The sequence below is a fragment of the Triturus cristatus genome, chromosome 12, assembly GCF_964204655.1.
Source record: "Triturus cristatus chromosome 12, aTriCri1.1, whole genome shotgun sequence".
In the NCBI taxonomy this organism is placed as follows: domain Eukaryota; kingdom Metazoa; phylum Chordata; class Amphibia; order Caudata; family Salamandridae; genus Triturus; species Triturus cristatus.
This window is the reverse complement of record NC_140595.1, coordinates 73,665,841-73,682,140: the sequence shown is the minus strand read 5'-3', so window position 1 is coordinate 73,682,140 and position 16,300 is coordinate 73,665,841. Positions and strand designations below refer to the sequence as shown.

General features: G+C 44.9%; 1 protein-coding gene across 1 annotated transcript in view; it reads left to right on the top strand.

Annotated features, from left to right (window-relative positions):
* The first annotated feature begins 7,100 nt into the window (after window positions 1-7,100).
* The window catches only part of LOC146772570 (uncharacterized), a 35,890-nt gene continuing 26,690 nt past the window's right edge, over window positions 7,101-16,300 (top strand). Inside the window, exon 1 of the mRNA XM_085639601.1 lies at window positions 7,101-7,293. Coding sequence (XP_085495727.1) covers window positions 7,270-7,293 — 24 coding nt within the window. The 5' untranslated portion in view covers window positions 7,101-7,269. The remainder of the gene's footprint in view (window positions 7,294-16,300) is intronic.

Below are 16,300 nucleotides of genomic sequence, written 5' to 3'. Positions count from 1 at the left end.
TTCATTGAGGAAAGGAAACTATATTATCAAATTGGTAAGACTTGGTAATGGTGAATAACAAAGTTACAGGTATTTTACACAAAATTGATGACAGCGGGGTTTACTAGCTTACTGTGTGAATGTGGTTTGGGCCCAGGAGGGTATTAGGTGTGTGTGTGACCAGAGTTGGTGAACCGCGCTCCATCAGCCACCATAAGTAATGGTGGCGGTGGGGAAACAAAGGGGGCCCTACAGGGCCCCCTGTTACCTCAGGGCCATTAGCTGCATCAGGGGGGCACATGGTATGCCCCCTGTCCGCATGCACCCCCTTACCTGCACAGCATGGACTGCACAGTCCATGCCGTGCAGGAACAAGCTTTGGCGCTCCCATTGCGGTATCTTTTTAATAGGCACTGCCGTGGGAACTCCAAAGGGCCGCCTGCCAGACCACGAGGTAACTCGTAATCTGGCGGGCAGCCTGCGGTAAGGATTGGCGGTGTGGGAGCGGGGCAGTGGCATGGCGGCCCGCTCCCTCGTTGCCAAACTCATAATCAGGCCCTTAGTCATGTGGCAAAAGCTGCTGAGGCAACATGCCAGGTTGAAGTTCTATAGGGTGGTTGAGCTAATGTACACTTAATCGATTTTTGTATATACATGTTTTTAAATGTATAATGTATTAGTGTTTTAACTTGTGCATATTTTAGCCTAACCGTTTTGGATTTTTTTAATTGTGATTGTTTTATGTATCTTGATGGTGACATTTTTATTTCGAACTCTCAATAAACTTGGAAACTTGGATTTAGTCAAGTGTTTGTTGTTTTACGTTTATAGTTCAAAAGGGTAAAAATGCTGGATTTCACTGCTTTTCTTAACATTATTATCTCACGGGACTTAAAAATGCTGCGGTAAAAAAAAAAGAGGCCAGGTGGCAGCCCTAATTTGGGAAGACATCCTGCTTCACAGAAACCTCATAGAGATGGTGGGTCTTGCTTGTAATGCTTGTTTGTAGAATGTGGGGGCAAGTATTACAACATTTTAAAAGAGTGCTACAGTCTAGTATGCTGGGGAGGTCACAAACCAAAGGTAAAAAAAAAGAACAAAGGTCTAGGAGATGTGGGGATAAAATGAAGGGTATATGACTGACTGACTGACTGACTGAAGGGTATGTGTAAACTACCTCATGCACCTCCAAAAACAGCTAACTTAAGATGTTTAATCTTCACCCAGAATTTAGCACCTAGCATGATCAACCAAAAAATTTGAAATAGTCAATTGAAGTCTGTGGTGTCTTACCACTATTCCTAATTAACCACCCTAGGAAGCACCAGGAGTATGGAAAGCGCTATATAAATTTTACCTATAAAGTCACCTGCAGTTCGCAAGTGTTACCAACATTCAGAGTGTTCATTCTGCATTCACCCCAAGATGGCCGACAGGTAGGGAGCTCCCGCCAGGAACTCTCGGGCCAGGGATCTCCATTCGGCGTGGGTCCCTGGGGAGGTCCCCCACACCTCCTATCAAGCCTTCCCTGCTGTCCCGTTTCAGCCCTTTCCCTCTTGGGGGAATGGCGGCCCGAGCTTGAGTCCCTGACACTTCACCGGTTTCTCCCCTGCCCACCTACGACTTGCCGGAGCGTTTGATGGAGTAAGTGGGGCGGCCATAGTGTTCCCGCCGCTGCACTCCTGTGGAGAAGTGTGGCTCAATGATTAGAGCGGCAGACCCTGATGCAGAGGTCTAGCCCGGGACCAGGGTTCAATTCCCGCCTCGGCGGATCTTGGGCTCAAAAATTCCACGGACCTGAAAATTCTCGCATTGGTGCCATTCTAATCATGGAGTCCCACTCTGCAACTCTGGGCAATAGCTTGCTTAATCTCCACAACGGCCCCCACAACGCTAAGGATGCCTGGGCTCCACCTTGGGGGTGCCCAGGAGTGGACGCCTCACAGGGAAAGCCAGGATGGGTTCCACAGCGGTATTCGTACAAGCGCCTTGAGACCCTTGCGGGTGAGTAGTGCGCTATACAAGTATCAATTTACTCCTCTGCTGCCGGCCTCCCACAATGCTGGGCTGGCCCGGGCGTCGTAGACCATTCTCGGGGTCACAGAAGCATTGAGACAATGGGGAGGCAAGCGTGAAGGGTATCTGACCCCATTCAGAGCACCCAGATCAACAAGATGGCGAGTAAGTGGAAAAGTGGAAGGGGTGGAGGATCAAGAGGTGAGCCCGATAGCCCTCCTCAATCTTGGAGACTGACGTATCTCGACTGAAGGAGCCAACAGTGTTCCCAATGGTGACCCTGCAGCTCATCTACGGTCGGGCTAGTTTATCAAGGCTGTCTCTCCTGCCTCTGATACTATTGCCTGCCCGCCCCCCCCTTGTTCACGCTGCCCAAGACTGGCAGGCTCCCACTACTCCAGTCTCTCTCCCACAGCCCCGGACTAATGACTACCTTTCCTCCATTTACGAACTCTCCTACACCGGCTATGGAGCCTTCATGCTCTAAAACGCCGAGCTACCCCACTTCCCATAGTTGGCGCCCAGCATGAGCTCAAGAACAACCCCGGGCTCCAGGTCGCCGCCTTTGCCCACTACCACCCAGCCTTCAACGCCTATGGCCATCACCAGCTCGGGGATCCCTCCGGGCCCTAGATCACCGCCTGTGAGTGCAACAGCACCCTGTAGGCCTGGCTGAACGAGCACCCCAAGAACCCCAGCAATGGCGAGAAGATCATGCTCTGTAAATATGTAATACATATTTGTCAAACCATAATCGCTTCAACTTTTCTTAAGATGTAATCTTGAGTGAATTTGCAACTTGTATATATGTGACTCTAACCAATAGTATCTGTAGTAGACATATGTACTTACTACCTTTCTTATGTGAGTTTAGAGCTTATCTGTTTTGTATCTTTTATGTAATTCGTGTACTCTGAAGTACTGTTTCCTGTAAGGTACGCGCGCGCACCTATGTGTATCCTAGCACGCTGTGTCTTGTTTGAAGCGCACACACACCACGAGAGGCAAGTATTCATGTTAAACGCAGGAAGTCGACCCAGCAGTATCACAATACAGTTTGCAGGAGAGTGGTACAGTGGGGTAGAGGGAGGCGGACTCATGACCGTTCATGCTCTACCGGAGTGCTGCCCTTTCACTTTCACCTCCCTCTCCCCCGGATGGGTTTCTTGCTCCCTACCTCCCCATCCATCCCTCCTTCCCTTTGCTCCCCTTCTGGCTTCCCTGTCCCCCCTTTCTTCCTTCCCCCTCGGTGCATGCCCCTTATTGGGGTTCTTAGGCCTGACACACACCGGACGCAGGTACATCAGCGTGGTGTTTAGTCTACAAAGCGGCATTTCGGTTTCTTGTTTTGTTCGGGTATTGTTTAGGGAGGGTTCTTGTGAGGGGGGGGGGTGAAATGGGTACTGCACTGGATAGCATGTATTAGAATCGATGCTAGCGGCCTAAGATTGCAATTTGTGCACTTCAGCTGTAAGAACTGTTGTACTTCCTATAAGCTCCTATTGCTTCAAGTCTAAATGGTAAGGATAAGCGGATATGACTTATGCCAAATTGCGCTTTTGTTAAGTCTTCAAAACGCATATTACTTGTAGTGTACACTTGTGAATCATCTGCAGTGCTCAATAAAGATATTTTCCAAAAAAAAAACGCAGCGCCGGGTAGAAGCATGATGGATGCTGCAATTAACATGAATACTTGAAGAAAAGCAGACAATCTGCCCCCCTCCACACTCTATTAGGAAAAGGCACGCAGCAAGCCTAAAAGCACGACGTGTGCTTTCACAATCATTAACATATATTTGTGATTGTGAAAGCACATGTCGTGCTGCGGGGCTTGTTGCATGCCTTATCTTAACTGAGCGTGGCAGTTTATGTGCCTTTTTGAAAGTTTTCATGTTAAATGCATCCCCAAGTGTAAGCATGTCGGGCCCTGCAATTAACATGAACACTTTAAAAAAGGCGCGCAATCTGCTGCGCTCTATTTACAAAAGACACGTAGCAAGCCCAACAGCACGACTTGTAGTTTCACAATCCCCAATACATATTAGTGAATGTGAAAGCACATGTCGTGCTGTTAGGCTTGCTGCTTGCCTTTTGTTGATTGATAGGGTGACCAGAATTTTAAAGCCAAAAACTGAGACATTTCACACAAACAGAAGAGGGACTACAATTTTTACTTCAATGGAGCGCGCAGAATGCCAGTGCTCATCTGCATAGAATTACAGAAGAGGCAGTAAAACCTAGATAAAATAAAGGTTTTAAAGCCAGTATTATGCCAGTTAATTGAATGGATTTTTTATAACAGCTGCTAACTATCCCTGCTTTGGAAAACATAAAAAGGCAGCTCCAACCGTTTTCAGTCGACCTGCTCTAAAAACCAGGACATGACCTAAATTTACCGAAATCTACCGGGACAGGTGGTGAAAAACCGGGACTGTCCCGGCAAATCCGTGACATATGGTCAACCTATTGACAGAGCGGTGTATATTAGGTGCCTTTTTGAAAGTATTCAGGTTAATTACAGCACCGTGTATAGGCAAGACGGGCGCTGAAATTAACATGAAAACTTTCAAGAAGGCACATAATCTGCCATGCTTTATTAACAAATGCATAGTTACCAAGGTTTCAGATTGCTAGGTGTAACATTTTCTTAATTTCAGTGTATTATGAGTGCCATTTCAATGACTATGAGTGACACTTTCTTGCAAGCAAAATCAAGGTATGAGGTAGACGGACAGGCACCACTGCAGTGTGCAAGATCTATTAATGAAATTTAAAAGCACATTTTGAAGCTGAGTCACCGAGGCACTAACTCCTGCACTCCGTATTGCTCTTTCCCTTGTATGCTTCCCTGCTCCATGTTGCTTTCCACTCTATGTGTTTCTCCATCTACAAAACACTCCTGCTCTCCATGATGCTCTCTGTCCCTCTTGTGCTTTTCTCTGCAATCCCCAACTGCTCCATGCTGCTTTCTCCCTCCTGTCTTTCTGCTATCTTTAAACTCTCCCACCCCACGCTCCTCTTGCTCTCCTCCTTGTATGATTTTCTTCTTCCTGAGGAAAAATAGCCCTGCACTCCTTGTTGCTCTCTCACTGAGAGGCTATTAGGCAATAGCTCATTCCAAAAACTGTCAGTTCCCCAGGTGGTCCAGACAATGGGCAACTCAAATTGTCCCCAAACAAAAGGGAGTTCCGCAGCTGAGTGTTCCCGGAAACAGCGTTGCTGCAAATGAGCGGAGAGCTAAGCCGTATTGGGTACTGCGCCCAGGAGGTGAGTGGAATGTTTGATGGGTCCTTCCATTGTAACTCACACCAAGTGCGTGGTCGGGGGAGGCCCCAGTGGACCCGGGACCCTTCACTCACTGAGCATCCCCAAGCGACAGGCCACCACATCCCGCACAGCAGAGGGGTCCCTCTCCTGCAGTGCTACCTGTCACGTATTTGCCGCATGATCCCTCCAGTGGTACATCACTACCAGGTTACTAACTACCCTTTCAGACAGGCGCAAGTGTCCTCCAAGCCCGCAGCCAGGCCCTGGCTGCCCACACGTCCAGAAAGAGATTAGGGTCTCAACCTCGCCGCCGCATAGCAGCGATCTTACTTTCTTTACAGCAACACTGCCTTTGTTTGCAAATGTCACCCCAGGGCTTAATTTAAGCACCATTTTCTACAATCCAACAGCCAGTATTTTCTCTCTGCGATGTAGAAAAAGACGGAAGTATGCTGGTGATATGGCTACCATTTGTTTCATTGTTCTCGATTGTACCTAATGGTCTAGTAGTGTCGGTAGCAGAAGAATATCCGGATGATCAAAAGTATGTTGCACAATGAGACCACCAACTGGCAGCTTGAATATAGCACAGTTATCTACTGAAATAGTGCACTTGACGTGCACTATGCAGCCGCAGTTCCAGCTTCTCCCTCATAACACGCAGGTGTTGTCAAAGCGCTCCAAATGTGTGATTAATGCATTTTAGTGCGGTGATGCAGACCACCACACTAAAATGCGTTAGTCTGATGCCTGATGCGTGGTGCTTGGCAGGGCTGCAAAAGGCATGCAAGATATGCAGCAGGAGATAAAAAGCATAAAAGGAATGTTCTATGGTTGGCTAAGGATAGGACACAACAATGCATTTTCACAGATTCCATTGTGGTGCAATCTTGAATAACACAGACACCGCTCAGGGATGTAGCATTCACATTTGACAAGTGATAGTAAGGGACACATTGTTACATTAAAAGACTTTTAATGGAGAATATACTTTTCAATACTGTATCCTTTTTACGTTTGTTGTATGTTGCAAACATGCAACAAGACCCTTCTTGTGGTGCTGTATGTGTAGAAATGCACTGTCTTTTCACGTTATTAAGCAAATGTTTGAGTGATATTTGCACTGATATTTGTCGCTGCACCCACACACGCGGTTGGGTTCTTGACCACATAGCCTTGGCTGCAGCACACAGAGACCTTATACTGCCGCACACAGAACATTGCTCTGAAGTCCTTATTTATGTATTGTAACTGGTTTGATTGTAAAGCACTCTGACACCTTTGGGTAAAGTTCACGCTATATAAAAACGCAGGAATAAATAAATACACGTTAATGGGATCACCCTCTTAAATCTGTCTTCACCCACTTTTTGGCGTCAGGCGATGAACAGGTATGATAACTTTCAATACGATAATAGCATTAAATGGTAGTGGGAGCTCATTACCGTTTTACTGAGGTGGACACCATTATTTTTAACAACTTTGTTGCCAGCCTGTTAGAAATGTTGAACTAGGAAAGTACGACCATCCTACTGTTAAAGTGATTTGTTTCTTTATTTTTGGAATTAAATATTTACAGTAAAGCAATATGAGGTATTTATTTAGAGCAAACCTAGTCAAAAGGCAACAGAGCTGTGGCTTTAGTAGTAAAATATGAATATTTGCATTGAGTATTTTTGTCTAAAGCATTGGGACCTTCCTTCCAATATATCCTGCATATTGTTTTCCATGTGTTTCTAATGCAAGATGGCTGGCGTGCTCTGTTGCTCTTGGCTTGCAGTCCTTCTTCTGTCTCGGTGGCGCTCTGCCGGCATCCAGGAATCTGAACTGGAAGAAATCCCGCTCCTTTCCTGTGATGCTGAGCACTGACCCACCGCCTGTCCCGTGCTCCAGGCGAGGGACAAAGAGGGTGGTCTGTGGCGCTCTACCCGCCCCCCAGAGCCCTCGCACAGGCAGACACCTGCCGCACCGCTCCCCGTGAGGTTTGGAAACCAGGCAGCGGAATATGCCTAAACAGGCTCCTGTCCAGGTATGACCACGCCCCCCTTCCCCCAGGTATTGCGGGAGGGAAGGATGTGCACTGATTTACGTTGCAAGAAATGTTTCCACATGCGGATGAGCTCGCCTCGTGCACTGCACTTTCCCCATTGGTGGCTGGCACGCTTAGCCTGTTAATGCATTTTATTATTTTATCATTCGTGTATTTATATTTACGCCGTTTCTATTTACCCTCTTAATGTATACTCACCTGGGATAATTAAAAAAATTGGAGGACCTTGGTATAGTGTTTTTTCCAGCGATATTCGATCTACTTGCAGCCATTTCGGGGAAATAGACGTACAATCTAATAGTATTTCTTTGGCGCTTTATGCTCCACACGTGGCGCTTGTAGTGTAAATCAGCATGAGATGTTCAGTCATGCATCATGGGAGACTTCGGCTCTTCATTAGGCTCAGCCAAACATTTATTTTCTGGTGTTTAGCGTACATGGAATCTGATAATCTACTTCTGATGGGTATCACCTGTCGGCTGTAGGTGGCCGTTGAATACGTGAAACAGGGTGAAAAATACACTTCGCTATCAAGGGGCAGATTTACAAGCCCCTTGCGCCACTTTTGCGTCATTTTTAACATGGGAAAAGTGACGTAAGGGTGGCGCAAGGGGCCCGTAAATAAGCCCCCAAGTGTTTTACAGCCTTGACCCAATACATATATGCAGGCGCGCAACACCCATTGGACTCAAAGGGCTTCAGCCCCCCCCGTCGTGTGTGGCAGCCCGGGATGAGACCGCTTCCCGGGCAAAAAAGCAGCCGCACCCGAGCACTTCACAGGTCTTTAAAAGACCATTTGCATGTTAATGAGGCCTCGCTGTTGTTTCACCCCTTCTAAGAGCCCCTGCAGCTCCACTCTGCCTATTGCTTAAAGTTCAGCCCCCCCCGAAATTTTTGCTCAGCCCCCCCCCCCGAAATTTGGCTCTAGTTGCGCCTCTGCATATATGCCCATTATTTTTTAAATCTGTTTATATTCTCCATGATTCGTCAATTTAGTGGCTGTCCTCTATTTGTTTGGGATGCTAAACATTGTACTTTTGTAACCTCCTCCTAACCCCCACCCGAAGACCCCTGTGGTTAATCTGCTTAATCAAGGCATCCCTAAATTCATCCGGAAAGTCCCTCTTCCTGAAATAGAAGTATCTAAACAAACAGTTGTCAATGACTACCATCCTCCCATGTGTTCTGCTGCCATAGAAAGCACCATAAACTATCTAGTTATCTAACACACTTTAATTAAACATTACAGTGTCATGTTTGTGCCCCTGAAAGTTCAAGCTTAGGCAGCTGGATATATACACAAAATGATCACAGCTGTGTGGCGGGTAAGCGCTTTGTGTGGAAGTACACATTTTCTACCCAATCTGCCTGTCAATCCACACCAATAAAACGCATAGTCAACTCTTTTGTGAAAAACTTGTGCTTCATGACTCTGGATTGGAAAACTATTGCATCTTAGATTTTGGTTTCTAGCTCGCTAAAAATAAGGATATTGCAATCAAATGGTGTGTGTAAATGGTAGGAGACTGACGGGTGTCAAGGAGCTGGTGAGGCCTTGTAGAGCTTGATGCTAGATGGTGTTAGGTGGGATGTGGTGTATTGTGATGTCAAAAGCTTTGCATCACAGACTTCCACATTCTGATTGGTAACTAAGTGACTGGGAGTTGGAGGAGGACTGGGTGGTGAGCAGTTGTGCCTTGGGGCTGCTAATAAACTGCTACGCACTACTATACGGTTTGCCGGCATTACAACAGAGGGGCTATTGAGAAGTGTTTTGGAAGATTAATTGCTTACGGTAGGTGACAAAACTATGGATGGAATATGGCTTTTGAGTAACTAGTCACTGCAAAAAAACTAAATGAGATGACACCAAATGAGTGGAGGTGCATAGGAAGATGGCTAGTGTTTAATTTGTGCTGGTATTTATAGGTGATGGGCACAGGGGCTAAACTAAAAGTGTTTTTCTTCTTCTTAAATTAGATTATTTTGACTTCTTGTGGTGCCTTTATTGAGACATTCAGTGCTCAGAATTGTTACTTCTTTTGAACGTGTCACAGAGAACAACGTTTGTGACCTTGTATTGTACCTTTAAGGCTTTCATTAATGCAATGTATTATTTGTGTATTTAGATTTACTCTATATTTATATACCATCTTAATATTTGGTTATGGATGGACGTGGGACTTTTTTTTTTTTAAATGGGGGACATTTGGATATTTATTTTGTTCGCGTTATTCGATCTTTTTGCAGCCTTTTTGTGAATATATTAATTGTACAATGTAATAGCATTTATGTAGCACTTTATACCCCACACGAGGCACCTAAATCAGTATACGGTTTACTGTTATCCATTATGGCAAACATATTTAAGTTCCAGGAGACTTCGGCTCTCAATTCGGATCATCCAAACGTTTATTTTCTGGTGTAGAGTGTAAACAGACTCTGCTATTGTACTTCTGATGGGTATCACCTGTCAGCTGGCCATTTAATACGTGAAACAGGTTCAATAATCCATTAAGATCTCAGGTGTTTTACAGCCTTTGCCCAATACATTATATATATGCCCATTATTTTTACATCTGGCTATATTCTCCAGGATTCAATTTAATTTGCTCTTCTCTAGATGCTTGGGATGCTAAATATTGTACTTTTATAACCCCTGACCCTTTAAACACATCACCCAACAGTTAATCCGTCTCTAATCTGCCTCACCAGGGGATTCTTGCCCTAAATTCATTCCGTAAATCCCACTTCCTGCCATAGGAGGATCTATACAGGCAGTCATCAGTGCCTCGTTGCAAGCCATGAAGGTTCCATATCATCTTAACACAAGCATTTGCAATGCCAATAGGCCTGGTTTTAAAGAAATGATGTATTATAATGTGAAGCATTACAAGTCAATAGCATAGGAATGGATATGAATTTGCTTGGAAGCAAATAACTGTATAAATAATATTGGTGTAGGATAGGTGCCAATTCCACTGTCAAGCCAGACCTAAAACTCCATATAGGTTAATGACTGCCCTCCATCTGTGCTAATGCCAGAAAAAAACACCATCAATATCTAGTTTTCTAAGACACTGTAATAGCATAACTGCTGATCACGGATGTGTGGGAGTGCAAACACGTTTTTTGTGGAAGATTACAACTTCTGTCCAATCAAAACATGTCTAATCAACTTTGTCTCGGCTCAACATGTGAGCGGAGACAAAGCTCCTCTTCTGGTGATTCTCACATAATTGTCTGGTGATAGTTAGGCTGTCAGCCCAGACCATAAAAATGTATAGTCACCCCCTCTATTAAAAAACGCAAATTTGCTGACTCAGAAGTGAAAAACCAACAACTCTAAGGTTTCAGTATCTAGCAAGCTCAAGAATGAGGCAATTACAATTAAATAGTGTGTGTAAATGGTAGAATCTGGCTGGTGGTGAAGGTGGCACGGTGGTGTTGAGGTCTTGTAGGGCTTAAGAGCAGATGGTGTTCTTGGATGAGGTGTATTGTGATGTCAAAGCTTTGCATCACAGACTTCCACATTCTGATTGGTAACTAAGTGACTGGGAGTTGGAGGAGGCCTGGATGGTGAGCAGTTGTGCCTTGGGGCTGCTAATAAACTGCTACGCACTATTATACGATTTGCCGTCATTACAACAGAGGCGCTATTATTAAGTGTATTGGAAGATTAGTTACTTAAGGTAGGCAGCAAAACTATGGATAGATTTTGGCTTTTTTGTGACTAATTACTGCATTCTTGGGTGTGAAGTCCAGGTTTGATTCAAATCCACTAACTGTACTAACACAGGTAAACAACTATTTGAAAAAGAAAGGAAACCCCAGGTTTGGAAGTATGGTGTCCAGGTGATATGGAGTAACTTGGAAATCCTAGCACTCACTTACAGTTGATAAGAAAAAGGCTTCTATGATGAAGTCTGGAGGGAAATGATGGAATCATGCTGGGGCAGAGATATTTTTCAAGCTGGAGACAAGGCAACTTAAATATTTTCGGATTTAGCTGGGTTGAGCACCATTCAGCATAGGTCAATCCAACACCAAGAATAGGAAAAGCAATCACTTGTGCCACCTGGGAGAGGGGTTCAAATGAGGGGAATGGGTAGGCGTTTTGGGTCTATGCACAAAGAAATGAGAGGAAAAAACAAAAAATAAGATGACTCCAAGGGAATGGGCTGGTGCATAGGAAGATGGTTAATGTTTAATTTGTGCTGGTATTTGCAGGCGGTGGGCACAGGAACTCTGTTTTGAAAACCAGGACTTATTTCAGCCTTCAGACTGTAGTACTACAATACTATCCCACCCTCGTCGCCAATTAATGTAGTAAGGAATATCAAGAAGTAATCCAAGAAGAGTCATGTAGATTAAGGGAAATGAAGTTTTATTCAGGAACAAGACCCAAAGACTGATCACAGTAACATCCAACAGGAATCTGACTATTCAGTTTACATTCCAGAACCAAGTGATGTCAACCACAATTGAAATGTACACAGATTCTTAAAGACACATTGCTGCATTACTTATATATTGTCATGTACTACAATACTACACAGACTTTTCCCCACTGCAAGAGAAATGCAGAAAAGAAAGAAATGAGGTAGAAAAAGCTAGTAAAACAGTGACAAAGGGAGAACATAGGTATGAAAAAGGACCTATAATATTTAGATAAAATGAAGTTAAGGATTTTTGTGCATTTATATTTTTGTTCAGCAAAGTGCAGATATAAATATATACACTTTGATATAGTACTGTTGCTTTTGAAACTATTTCCTTATGTGTTGTAGCAGTGTGTTTTCCTGACTCTTGTTAGGTAGACCTCAATGTGGGCCTAGCAGCCATATTAATCAAAATGGATGTCACCCTTATTACACCTCTTGTATCCCCCTGCACCTCTTGCTATTTATTATTTCTGCAGCACACATTCAAACAGAGCTCATGTTGGTTTATTTCCACTGTTGTTGTTCATGCTGTCTTCATTGAACTTTCCCCAGCTCAGCCATGAACTTTAGAAACATTCTCAAGTTCCTTCCATTAGTTCACTGTACCCTATTAATTCATAATAGTTTGCTGTTCATATGTCTAGGATTTACCACCATCTCCGGATCGCATTAGCATAGAGAAGGCAGAATAATTATGCATGTAGCGTGATAGTGTTTAGGTATTAAGGCAATATTTATTTATTTATATAAAGTTTTATATAGCGCGAACAAGATCCCGAGGGATATCAGAGCGCTTAACAATCACAATAATACTGGAAGGCAAATAAAGTAACAATCCGAAATAACATACACAAGAGGATCATGACGTTTATTATTCCTATAGTCTGATTTGCTAACGTAATTATGCTATTGGTCACAGCACCATGATTCTGCAGTTCTGTTAATTTCATATGCGAAAATAATGTATAAAAACGGTCTATTTAAGGAGTGAGCCAGATAATTCTCCTATTCTACTAAGAAAGCAGCCTGTATCTCTATTGATTTTACTGCCCTTTGGGACTTGAAATATTTTTGATTTTGCACTTCTATGCATTATTTACTAAGAGCCTTCATTGGCATTAAATCTGTACAGTCTTATTTTTTAATTATGTACTAAAACATTTAAAATATTCCTCCAATCTAGAGCTCAATATTGAATTGGCGCTTTTACTAATTGTATATTTTGCTGTTATTTGTTGTGTTGGACGCTGCCTTAACTCGGGGACACATTGCCTTATGAAAATGAGGTTTAACACAGTTTCCGATTCATCAAACTGTGGGCCTTCTGTGTAGAAACACTTTGGGGTGTCAAAATTGCTGGATTCCCCCTTTCCCACAAAGAGAAGGGATTTGAAAGAAAGATGCACGAGGAGGAATCAAGACAAGGCACCCTTGGTAACCAGCAGTTGTGTCGGTGGTGGGCTTCGGGCAACGGAATATATGATGGGTATGTGATCAAGGCCGTTTTATCGGTCGAAACGCGTCATGGTAGGCAGAAGAGAGAAATAAAGAGATTCTTTATTGCCACAAAGAGGAGTTCGCTCGTTCTTTATCGCCGTCTCTGGAGGTTAAGGAATGTTTGAAATATATATATATTTCCTCCAAGACCTCCTTCCCAATCCCGTAATTTCGGCGAAGGATCACAGCACCACACCGGTATTCCAAAGGTTAGTGCTTTATTAAGACCAAAGTGCAAACATAACGGTAGAGGACAGTTCTACGCGTTTCAGCGCTCAGCCTTCTACTGGAACATAGAGTCCCCGCGCCGAGAGTGCCTTTTTAAAGTGCTAGTGCAATTACCCATATTCTAAAGTGAAGACAGACTAGACAAGTAATCAATCCTGTTTTTAAAAAAAAGATTTGATAAAAACAATGAGCCATGATTTGTGTTTCGAGGCAATCTATAAATTAATTTAGTTTACTTCTAAAGTGCGAGTTGATTCTGGAAAAGGTATATTGCACTTCTAAATGGAGTCAACTGAATTATAAATTTATAATATTATGTTATTCTTGTGAGAAGTTGGCCTGGTATATGCTTTCCACTAATTATAGTGGGCACCCTGTACCAGTCCAAACAACCCCTTATTGGTTATAGGTTAAAGACAACCTTTATTGAAAGCTATAGAGAGCAGCCTTCAGGCTAAGTCTTGAAGGAATGTAAAGCAGCTTGTTTTACCAGTCTATAATCTCTTGAGTGCCTAAATGAAAGACAACCACACCAGGTATATATATAAAATATATGTATGTATTACTAAACACACCCTCCTAGTCTCTTTATGAGGCTAGAGGTCAAAACACATAAGTTACACTTCAAATATGACAGTAAAATAGCACACATACACGTCAGGCCCTAGGGACGAGCCAAATCATATACTAAAATAGTGGTATAAGAACCACGACTTAACTAGACACAAGGCCTAGAGCCTGTAGAATCGCTGGGACCCCAAGGAACCACCCAAGGTAGTGACACAGGGGACCCAAGGGGGCCGTGTGCAGTGTGAGAACACAGCAGCGAGCTCCTTTTAGCTTCTATGGGGAAAGTCGCGGGTAGATTTTTAAAGATTAGGGACACTTAGAATTGAGTCAGGACCAAAACCTTTGGGACTTAGGAAGTTCTAGGGCCAACACCCACGGGAGCACCGGAGTACTCGTGTTACCTCACCCAGGGAAGCCGGGTGCATAGGTGTCAGATGGTGTCGGGTCGCGTCGTCTATTTCAATGGGAGCTGGCAAAGAAGTGCTGCTGCCGGGAAGATGCAAAGTGTCCGAAGAGTATCCAAGCCTGGATCGAAGATGAGAAGAACCTGAAAGCAGAGGGGACAGAGTCTGGGTCACTAGCCAGTGAGCAGGAAGGCGATAGGCAGATACCCACCGATGTCGGGTGATTTCAGGTGAAGAAGGTGAAGCTTGACTTTTCAGCCACGAGGACCAGGAGGCGTCGAACGACCAGGAGCTGGATTCGAGCTGTCCCACGAAGGATATCGAGTGCTGCAGCGTCGGTGCCCGGATTGGACACAACAAGCCTTGGCAACAGAAACCCACGCAGAAAGGAGAAAGATGGTTTGGTGCAGACCAGCAAGGTCTGTGGGACTCACCACTTGGTTGGGAGTCAGGGCACGTCTAGAGTAGCCAGGGAGGCCCAAGGAAAATCAAAGTTACCCTCTCAGGGACCCACCAGTTGACGGACCAGGGATCGCGAAGGGACTTCGAGAGGAAAGGCAAAATGGCGGCCCACGGGTCACTCGGGGTGACTAGGCCAACAATCTTCGGTGGATCTTCTGCTCGAGGTGGGGGCTACAAGTACCCCAAGCACAACTTCAAGAGACGTCGAGAAGTCAATGCACTTGCAAAAGTGCACGGTGACCAGGAGTTCCGGTTCCATGCTACTCATGAGGGCTGCGGGTCTCAGCTTTGCTGGGGACTCGGGTCGGCCTCTGAGATGTCTGGAAATCCTCTGCATTGGCTGCAAATACTTCGGAGTCCGGCGGGCGCTTCGGAAATGCAGACCACCAAAATGCTTCGTTGGTGCCTGCCAAGCAGGGGAGTCACTCCTTGACCCCGAGGGAGATTTCTTCAGTCCTCTAGTCTTTAGTAGAGCGTCGAAGTTCCAGGATTCAGCTTCAGAGATTCGTCCAGGGATATCTAAAGTTCTGGTTACAGAGGTTACTTACTTATACCTAAGGAAGGGGTTGGACTAGCTCTAGGGACCCACCTATGGGAAGGTTTGGAAAGAGGGGTGGCTACACCCATTTCCTTTGTCCAGTTTCGCGCCAGAGCAGGGGCTGGAAGCCCCTGAACCGGTTTGAGCTGGACTATGCACAGGGACACCACATGTGCCCCCAGTGCAGGACTTCAAAGCACTCAGAGAGTGCTTCCACCCAGCCCCAATACTCATAATCCTGTCTGGGAGGTGGTTACACCTCCCTGTGACAGGAAACCTATTGTCCAGGCCTCTCCTGCTGGAGTTTCGGTCAGTAGCAGGAGGTCAGACCTGTGTCTGTGGCTGCAGCATCCATTTTGTGATGCCAGGGCTCTATTAGATTTCCACCGGGTATACCAGTAATGCCATGTCTCTCCCTCTAGAAGGGTGGGATCATATCCTCACCTCAAGAACTGATGTGGGGGTATGATTCCAAGGTGTTTGACACCAAACACGACATGTTTCTGTGCAGCCAGTCCAAAGTTAGCATTAACCGTTTAAGATATAATGCACTTAAGAGTATATGGTCAGGCTGCACCACTGACAACCCCAGAGAAGAGATTCCGAAGGCTGCAGAAGGGCTCAGCTCATGCCTGGGCACCCTCTCACATATAACCAAGCAGTCTACCTTCAGGATTGTTAATGCCTGCCATAGGAGTGACTGATAGGTTTGTATGTGCAGTGATAGGTGAGGTATAGTGAACCTATACATCCGTAAGGGGTGCATGCACCACCTTACACAGGCTGCAGTAGCAGACCTGTGGTGTCATTTTGCATGGCTTTCCAGGGGTGGCATAATACCT